The sequence below is a fragment of the Girardinichthys multiradiatus genome, chromosome 18, assembly GCF_021462225.1.
Source record: "Girardinichthys multiradiatus isolate DD_20200921_A chromosome 18, DD_fGirMul_XY1, whole genome shotgun sequence".
Classification (NCBI taxonomy): domain Eukaryota; kingdom Metazoa; phylum Chordata; class Actinopteri; order Cyprinodontiformes; family Goodeidae; genus Girardinichthys; species Girardinichthys multiradiatus.
In genome coordinates this window covers 15,533,040-15,543,164 of record NC_061810.1, presented here as the reverse complement: position 1 = coordinate 15,543,164, position 10,125 = coordinate 15,533,040, and the positions used below count along the sequence as shown (strand labels likewise).

The 10,125-nt window shown below is 39.8% G+C and overlaps 1 protein-coding gene across 1 annotated transcript; it reads right to left on the bottom strand.

Moving 5' to 3' along the window:
- Positions 1–4,151: 4,151 nt before the first annotated feature.
- Positions 4,152–7,304, bottom strand: LOC124884528 (ATP-sensitive inward rectifier potassium channel 1-like). The gene is made up of 2 exons (XM_047392480.1): positions 7,211–7,304; positions 4,152–5,888 (listed from the first exon to the last, which is right to left on the bottom strand). Exon 2 carries the CDS (start codon positions 5,865–5,867, stop codon positions 4,749–4,751), a length of 1,119 nt encoding a protein of 372 aa, XP_047248436.1. The 5' UTR covers positions 5,868–5,888; positions 7,211–7,304; the 3' UTR covers positions 4,152–4,748.
- Between the last annotated feature and the right edge of the window lie 2,821 nt (positions 7,305–10,125).

Below are 10,125 nucleotides of genomic sequence, written 5' to 3'. Positions count from 1 at the left end.
CACTATGATTAATTTCCTTTCTACATTGATAACATCTGCCACTTTCTTGCTGACTGAAATGGTGAATAAGGATGCACTAGAACATATGAAACTGACTTGAAACCAGCAGTGCCTAATTACAGCCTGCAGCTGGTCAAAAGCCATTTCCATACATGCAATCAATTCAGGTGAAGTCATGTGAAGTCAGGTTATATTAAAACTTATAATATCTCATAAACCATAGCAACACAAACGAAAATATTAACGGCACAAACCTTCATACACGAAGCACTAAAAAATTAGACCGGTCTGGTTTGTTTTGGAGCAAGCTGTGGTGATGGTGACATCATTGGCTGGAATTAAAACTTATAATATCTCTAAAACCGTAGCAGCACAAATGAAAATTTTAATGGCACAAACCTCTGGCCTTTGTTGTGGTTTATACATCATGCTTAATTTAATGGCTGCAGTTGAACTGTACAGCTTAGTGTTTGTGTTACATTCACAAATGTTGCTATTTTTTCATGTCTGCCCTGTTGTTTTAACATATACTACAGGGGTCCAAGGTTTGATGCAACATATAAACTAGGAAATGGCTCATGTTGACAGGTAAGGAACCCTAGCAAGGTCTTCTCTATCAATAGCATATTTTTGCTGAGATGAATTATGAAATGTTCCTTCAAAAATAATATGAAGATGTATTTATAGTTTTTTTGTTTTCATATTTGTTGAGTTTCAGTCATACACTACTGTATCATGTCCCAAGTTGTCAGAAAATATTTTTTTTGGTTTACAATGAGAAACAACAAAAAAGGCTTACAGGATCTACAGGTCCTTCTCAAAATATTAGCATATTGTGATAAAGTTCATTATTTTCCATAATGTAATGATGAAAATTTAACATTCATATATTTTAGATTCATTGCACACTAACTGAAATATTTCAGGTCTTTTATTGTCTTAATACGGATGATTTTGGCATACAGCTCATGAAAACCCAAAATTCCTATCTCACAAAATTAGCATATTATTAAAAGGGTCTCTAAACGAGCTATGAACCTAATCATTTGAAACGAGTTAACTCTAAACACCTGCAAAAGATTCCTCGGGCCTTTAAAACTCCCAGCCTGGTTCATCACTCAAACCCCAATCATGGGTAAGACTGCCGACCTGACTGCTGTCCAGAAGGCCACTATTGACACCCTCAAGCAAGAGGGTAAGACACAGAAAGAAATTTCTGAACGAATAGGCTGTTCCCAGAGTGCTGTATCAAGGCACCTCAATGGGAAGTCTGTGGGAAGGACAAAGTGTGGCAGAAAACGCTGCACAACGAGAAGAAGTGACTGGACCCTGAGAAAGATTGTGGAGAAGGGCCGATTCCAGACCTTGGGGGACCTGCGGAAGCAGTGGACTGAGTCTGGAGTAGAAACATCCAGAGCCACCGTGCACAGGCGTGTGCAGGAAATGGGCTACAGGTGCCGCATTCCCCAGGTCAAGCCACTTTTGAACCAGAAACAGCGGCAGAAGCGCCTGACCTGGGCTACAGAGAAGCAGCACTGGACTGTTGCTCAGTGGTCCAAAGTACTTTTTTTGGATGAAAGCAAATTCTGCATGTCTTTCGGAAATCAAGGTGCCAGAGTCTGGAGGAAGACTGGGGAGAAGGAAATGCCAAAATGCCAGAAGTCCAGTGTCAAGTACCCACAGTCAGTGATGGTCTAGGGTGCCGTGTCAGCTGCTGGTATTGGTCCACTGTGTTTTATCAAGGGCAGGGTCAATGCAGGTAGCTATCAGGTGATTTTGGAGCACTTTATGCTTCCATATGCTGAAAAGGTTTATGGAGATGAAGATTTCATTTTTCAGCACGACCTGGCACCTGCTCACAGTGCCAAAACCACTGGTAAATGGTTTACTGACCATGGTATCACTGTGCTCAATTGGCCTGCCAACTCTCCTGACCTGAACCCCATAGAGAATTTGTGGGATATTGTGAAGAGAACGTTGAGAGACTCAAGACCCAACACTCTGGATGAGCTAAAGGCCGCTATCGAAGCATCCTGGGCCTCCATAAGACCTCAGCAGTGCCACAGGCTGATTGCCTCCATGCCACGCCGCATTGAAGCAGCCATTTCTGCCAAAGGATTCCCGACCAAGTATTGAGTGCATAACTGTACATGATTATTTGAAGGTTGACGTTTTTTGTATTAAAAATACTTTTCTTTTATTGGTCGGATGAAATATGCTAATTTTGTGAGATAGGAATTTTGGGTTTTCATGAGCTGTATGCCACAATCATCCGTATTAAGACAATAAAAGACCTGAAATATTTCAGTTAGTGTGCAATGAATCTAAAATATATGAATGTTAAATTTTCATCATGACATTATGGAAAGTAATGAACTTTATCACAATATGCTAATATTTTGAGAAGGACCTGTACCTTTGTAATAGTAAAACATCTCATCTAATCCTAACCCTATCTTTTGTGTTGATTTATTGGAAATCAGAAATGATGGAGAAACACAAATTCATATCAAATCTCCACCACACTGCAATATAGCAATTTTTTTTAATTACTTCTAAGCGGTGACTTTGTCTTGTTTGTATCTCAACAATGCAGTGCCATTTTCTAAATGCTGAAACGTCAGCAATGACACCATAGATTCAATCGACCATAAAGGTAATGCTGTGTATACACCCATCCAGGACCTTGATTTCCCCCTTTATATGTTTGTTCATATTTGAAAGTCAAACTGCATCTGTAATTTTTAGGACAGAATAAGAGATCCAGTCTCAAGTGTCTCCAACAAAGCATTTTTAAATGACTGGTATTGCATTTCCTGACCAAGATGACTTGATGTCTATTGTTGTTGTCTTTGTTGTTGTTGTGCCTGTAATTTTTATATCTGCTGCACCCTCAGGCACATATGGGCAGATATAAAAAATCCCAGCCTATTTCCATGTGCACAGCTTGTAATACTGCAATATAGGGTTTGCACATAGTGTTACTCCTAAAAATTTGAGTTGTCCCTAACATTTTGTTTTTCACGCTTTACAAAGACCTCAACAGAGAAATAGAGACTTCAGCTTCTTGTCAGCATGAAATGATAAGGAGCCTGGTTTTTTTCAAACACTGGAGTACTTTGGATCAGTTTTCAATTAAGAGATGGTTCTTAGAGCGTCAAAATTGATCTACATTTAGTATCACATAGTCTTATGTTTTAGCCAAATGTGGTTGTTATAAATCGTTTGTTTGTTCATCTGCAATTTTATGTACCCACAACTGCTTTATTTTATCCAGAGCCCAATTGTTCTTCTTTTACGTTTGCCACCCTGCCTTTACAGATGGTAAGCAGAGCTGAGCAAAGCAACTGATGAGCTGGTTCTCTTCCACAGGAGTAAGCTATTGGGGAGGACTCCTTCATATAAACACATCACTGGTGCCATGTGACCTATTCTGCCTTCTCCGCTTAGACAGCCGTTGAGAGCAGAGAGTCATTAAATTGAACTGAAACTTTTATTCACACTCGAATAAATGGAACCACATTTAAATATTGGGAATTAGGACTTCTTGCAGATTCTTCTTAATGCATATTTGGACCAAACATTATTGTGTGGTGTCCAAAATATATTGTTTGAAAGGTTGGAAATGTGAAACTCATCTGGTTACTACGCTGACAAATGCTGCACTGAGACCTATGAGAACTTCCTGGAAGTTCTGTAACTGAGCTCTTGTGAAGTATAAAACATCCTGCTTTCTCAATTATAAAAATAAATTTCTCAGTTTTATTCTGTCCTGTGTATGTACAGGTAGGTTATTGGAAAAAGTGGTTTATGGATGTTATTGAAACCAGTAAAGCTTATGCTTGCATATGGTATGGCCTGAAATTTCTTCAAACAGAGAGTTCTGCTTTCACGTTCAGACCGCCACAGGCACATTATGGCTAGTACACAGTCATCTTTCATTTCCAACCACTTCCTCTGGATTGTCCTGTTTGAAGAAAAGCCACAATGAGCGTTAGCTTCTGTTGCTTTGACCTTCTAGATCACACACCTGGTGTGACATTTTGCTTTTGTTTGGAGTGAAAAATAATACTACAGACATGTTTATGAATGCAAAAATAAAGTTTATTTTAGTGTACATATCTTACCCCTCAAGAAAAAACAATAAAAAAAAGACCATACAAATATAACTGAGCTTGCTGCATGCAGCCTAGTAAAGAGAGACATGTTCTTTCATACTATGCTTATTTGTGAAGAAATACAAAACCACATCACTCAAGATGGGCCGAGGAGGTCAGCCTTTCGCTAGTGCTTATATCTGAACAGTTTAGCAAACTGGTTCAAGTCAACATATCGCTTTGAGTACAACAACCAATGTTGATTATTAGAAACATTGCTTCTTCTGTGACTTGTCAGATGTTTTTCATGTTTTAATGAAAGACATAAAGAGCTTTTGTAATACCAAAGGTCACCAGTGAGAGTGAAGCTTTGTGTTAATTAACCATGCTAACATGACCTGACCTCCGATCTGAAAACTGTTTTTTTTATCAGCAGACAGTCACAGGCATGGTTTTACATGCAAACACATATGAAACTCACAATGAGTGCCCTGACCCAACATGTTTCTTATCTGTGGTGAAGACAAAAGAATAACAAATCAATTGGTTTATCTGACTCGAGTTTAAAAATGAGGTATTAGGCTGTGTGTCACTGGGTTATCCAGCTGTGCCTCCAGCAACTGTCTGTCCTTCAGGAATTCATTTAGTGTTTCACATATTGATGACATTGGGGAGATTGTCGATTTCAATCACCTCAAAGCCCGGGTTGTCATGTCCTTCTCTGGAATGGAGATGGGATCCTTTGATGTTGTGGTAACAATATGCACAATGCGCGGTGGCTACTGGCACCAATTTGGAGAAGTTGGAGAAATCGACTCTGTATTTGCCCTCTTTGCTTTTGGAGATGATTGGCAAGAAGTTGTAGCCCCACATGATCTCCTGGGGAATAAAGGAGGTTCGTACCTGGCATGAAGAACTTGTGGACTCTGCTGTTCCATCTAGAAAGACCACAAGCTCAAACTCTTTCTCATGTAGGGTGTCCACCGCCATGTCAAAGAAAGGGCTGCTCTTGTCAATAATGTGATGCAATGTAAGAGGAGTTACAAAGAATAGGTTGTCCTTCCCACCGTCTACCAGGAAGTCAACATTCACCTGATCCATGATAACTGTCTCACCATCTGGTGTGGTAATTGTTCTCAACAGCTTGCCATAGATCTGGCTTCCAATCATCAGGGTCTTGCGCAAGTTGGCCACTCTGATGGACAGGCAGAGGGAACCATTTAAGGGACTGATGACAGCCATCTCACTAAAGGTGATGGTCTTGGCCCTCTTTTTGGGTAAAGAGATCTTGGACAGGATGATTCCACACATGAAGCAGTTAATAATTGCTCCAAGAAGGGACTGGATGATGATAAGGGCCAAGGCAGCAGGGCATTCAGCTGTGATTGCTCGTCCGCCATACCCAATAGTTGTCTGGGTTTCAAGTGAGTATAGGAAGGCTGTAGTGAGTCCATCAACATTGTAAACACATGAAATGTGGTTTGAAGGGGGCTCTTGCCATGTCAGATCTCCATTACCTCGGGCAATCCAGTACCACAGCAGGCCAAAGAGAAACCAGCTGAGTGTGAAAGATGCAATGAAAAAAAACAGGACAAAACGCCACCTGATCTCTACAAAGGTGGTCCAGAAGTCAATCAGGAAGGCAACATGGGTGCTATACTTGATGTTTCCATACTCAATGTTACAGCGACCGTCCTTTGTCACTAATCTGGTCCGCTGCCTTTTCCTCTCCAACATGTAGTTTTGGATTCGTTTGTTTAGGGTGCTCATCTTTCTTTATAATTCAGTAACCTTTGAGACAAACATAGAATGGTGTACAGTGTCAACATATTGAAAATCTGGTAAAATACCATACTAAACAGGCAAACTGTACTAACAGATAGACTAGTTGGTGCTACCTAACATAAAAATATCGGTAACACATTAATTAACATTTGGTGTTTCTGCAAAAGAAAAAAAAAACAAATTGGCTCCCTAAAAATTAGCAAACGCATATTTTTTTCATAGTGCGAAGCTAGTTCAGTCAAATGCATCTAATGCCCAGTCTTACAGGTTGCAAGCTTGTTATTCCTTCTGCAGTTTTACCACAGTGCACAACATGCTGTTCTCTGTGTATAAAGTACAATAGAAAGCAGCAAAAACTAAAGTTTCTGATGAAGATTTGCACATGTATTCTTCAAAAATAAAATCCAGTTCTTGTTTATGTGTCTCTACAGAAAGAGGAGACTGAACATGGCAATAAAATTATTTAGGCAAGTCGTTACAGCAGCTCCCATAAATAACAACCTTCAACTTTATTAAAGCTTCACTGTCTCATTGATATGTGCTTGATATATGGTAAAAGGTGGTACTGGTGGTAGTACAAATGTTTCCACATTATTGTATAGCCCCTGTTCTTGCCAAGTCATGCAAACAGCCATTATGTCATGTCTCTTAGTTAAATGCTATGAAACAATCACTGCAGTGAGTTTATATTTTTGTTGGCAGTCTTCAAATACCACGGTATGAAGAAATTGGATAAGCACACTGTTTTTCTTGTTTTGCAAGCTCTGATCCTCTTGGAAGTAGACTGGATCATTACATACCTAATCATTAGGTCAGCAGGTTTTCGTGCATTGGGTCTGTAGTGAAATAATTTTAGGCATTTAGGGATTTTTTGTGTTATAAATCACACTAAATTGCATTAGAAAATGACCACATGCACAAATGAAGGCATGTCGGGTGAGACTTACAAGACGCTTCCACAAAGATTTAAAGGCACAGTAGTGGGCCTAACTCCCAGGTGGAGCTGCCAAAGAAACAATTTAATTTAAACTCAATCAAACTCGATTTAGCATTATAGTGTGTTTGCACTAAATTTGAAATGTATATTTGTTGCCTTTCATTCAATATGTTTTTTTTTTCTTTCTCTAAAGACCTTTTAAGGCTGTCCCAGCCTCTATGCTGTTTAAGTGTATAAAGAAGAATTAAATGTTTTAACCTAAAACCCTCAGAAACCTTTTAATTATGGTGTCACCAGTGTCCTAACTGAGATTTTACATCGGAAATTATGATTTGCTAGTTCTATTTACAACTCTACTGCAAGAATGAGAAGGCAATGAGCCTGAACTCACCAAAACTGAATACTGTACGTGAAGCCTCCAAAGGTAAATGAATGACAGTCTCCTGGATCTCTTTGGTCCCAGGCAGCTGAGGTGTGTCCTCTTCTGCCAGACGAAGCACCTCATGTGGCTTTATACTGTTGTGTGTCAGCGTGTTAGAATTAGTCAGGTGATGTTATCGCCCACAGGTACATCAGTCCCCCCACCACCATACACACATACACCCATGTATATGCATGCAATTTCTGGCTCTAAAAACGTCTGTTTTGTCCACAAATGCCAGATACCAAGGACCGAGATGACCTCTGTCAATCAGCCACTGCATAAAGTGTTGTGCTGCATTCCTAGTTGGTTGTTTCATGTTCGAACCACCTTCTTTGTGCTTCTAAACTCACTGTAAAGAAGTCAACCAAGCTAATGTTGACAGTATAAATGAAAAGCATGCACCTGTAAATGGCTGGTTCTGTGCATATCAATGTCAAACAGATATCAATTGTGAAAATTTTTGCACACATGCATTGTTAAGGACATTTGATAATCCACTTTGGTGAAAATAAAGTTTTACTTTCACTGTTTCAATTTGTGAAGGTGCAAACATTAATGATGCTTTGATCCATATAGAAAAATGACTTGTGTTTTTAATAAACGCAACTTCTTAAGGTGCATTTTACTTGATCTAACTGGTGGTAATTCTTCACTTAGTGTGGCCTTTTTCTAATAATAAAGTAACAAAGCTTTTCCTCACAGACTGAGGATAGAGTGAGACAACTGAAGCTGTTAAAGATGAGAAGATGACAAAACCAAGTGGATTGTTTTTTGGGGTTTGTCGGAAACTGAAACAGTTCAGTAGCTTCAGTTTTCTGAATGCTGGGGGGAGACAAAGTTATAAATTGTGAAGGGATTAATTTTTTTAAGTGAAACACATTACACACTGAGCATGTTGCAGTATTACCTTACATGCTGTTCAGTGTTTATTCTTGCAATATTTCATTACTATTGATATAGCAATGACGGGGCTAATGTTAGCATATTTTTTACATATCTATTTTCAAAAGTAATTTACCACCGTATTTACATGACCAGTGTTTTACTGCTCATTTCCAGCAAAGGTGAAAATGTTGCTTCTAGATGACAGAGCTGTCCTGACTGACAGGTTGGGGCAGCGGCTAAAGAGCATGTCTTATCATCTTCAGAGCAGAGAAATAATTACATTTTGGTGGCAATTGATGTACAGTACAGACCAAACGTTTTGACACACCTTCACATTCAAAGAGTTTTCTTTATTTTCATGACTATGAATATTGTAGCTTCACACTGAAGGCATCAGAACTATGAATTAACCAATGTGGAATTATATACTGAACACAAAAGTGTGAAACAACTGAAAATATGTCTTATATTCTGGGTTCTTCAAAGTAGCCACCTTTTGCTTTGATTACTGCTATGCACAATCTTGGCATTCTGTTGATGAGCTTCAAGACGTAGTCACCTGAAATGGTTTTCCAACAGTCTTGAAGGAACCCCAGAGATGCTTGCCACTTGTTGGCCCTTTTGCCTTCACTCTCGATCGGGTTCAGGTCCGGTGACTGTGGAGGGCAGGTCATCTGGCGCAGCACCCCATCACTTTCCTTCTTGCTCAAATAGCCCTTACACAGCCTGGAGGTGTTTGGGGTCATTGTCCTGTTGAAAAATAAATGATGGTCCAACTAAATGCAAACCGGATGGAATAGCATGCTGCTGCAAGATGCTGTGGTAGCCATGCTGGTTGAGTATGCCTTCAATTTTGAATAAATCCCCAACAGTGTCACCAGCAAAGCACCCCCTCAACATCACACCTCCCCCTCCATGCTTCACGGTGGGAACCAGGCATGTAGAGTCCATCCGATCACCTCTTCTGCGCCGCACAAAGACACGGTGGTTGGAACCAAAGATCTCAAACTTGGACTCATCAGACCAAAGCACAGATTTCCACTGATCTAATGTCCATTCCTTGTGTTCTTTAGCCCAAACAAGTCTCTTCTGCTTGTTGCCTGTCCTCAGCAGTGGTTTCCTAGCAGCTATTTTACCATGAAGGCCTGATTCACAAAATCTCCTCTTAACAGTTGTTCTAGAGATGTGTCTGCTGCTAGAACTCTGTGTGGCATTGACCTGTTCTCTAATCTGAGCTGCTGTTAACCTGCGATTTCTGAGGCTGGTGACTCGGATGAACTTATTGTCTGCAGCAGAGGTGACTCTTGGTCTTCCTTTCCTGAGGCGGTCCTCATGTGATCCAGTTTCTTTGTAGCGCTTGATGGTTTTTGCAACTGCACTTGGGGACACTTTCAAAGTTTTCCCAAATGTTTGGACTGACTGACCTTCATTTCTTAAAGTAATGATGGCCACTCATTTTTCTTTACTTAGCTGCTTTTTTCTTGCCATAAGACAAATTCTATTCAGTAGGACTATCAGCTGTGTACTGTATCCACCTCCTGCACAACACAACTGATGGTCCCAACCCCATTTATAAGGCTTGAAATCCCACTTATTAAACTTGACAGGGCACACCTGTGCAATGAAAACCATTTCAGGTGACTACCTCTTGAAGCTCAGCAACAGAATGCCAAAAGAGTGTGTGAGCAGTAATCAAAGCAAAAGGTGGGTACTTTGAAAAACCTAGAATATAAGACATATCTTCGGTTGTTTCACACTTTTTTGTTCAGTGTATAATTCCACATGTGTTAATTCATAGTTTTGATGCCTTCATTGTGAAGCTACAATATTCATAGTCATTAAAATAAAGAAAACGTTTTGAATGAGAAGGTGTGTCCAAACGTTTGGTCTGTACTGTACATTTGTAATTAGTTCCAAAGAATCCAATAGAGAAATACAGGGGTTGGACAATGAAACTGAAACACCTGTCATTTTAGTGTGACAGGTTTCATGGCTAA

What these genes read in the sequence shown, in the direction of transcription:
- LOC124884528 (XM_047392480.1), bottom strand. Translation starts at nt 5,867, where the DNA reads ATGAGCACCCTAAACAAACGAATCCAAAACTACATGTTGGAGAGGAAA.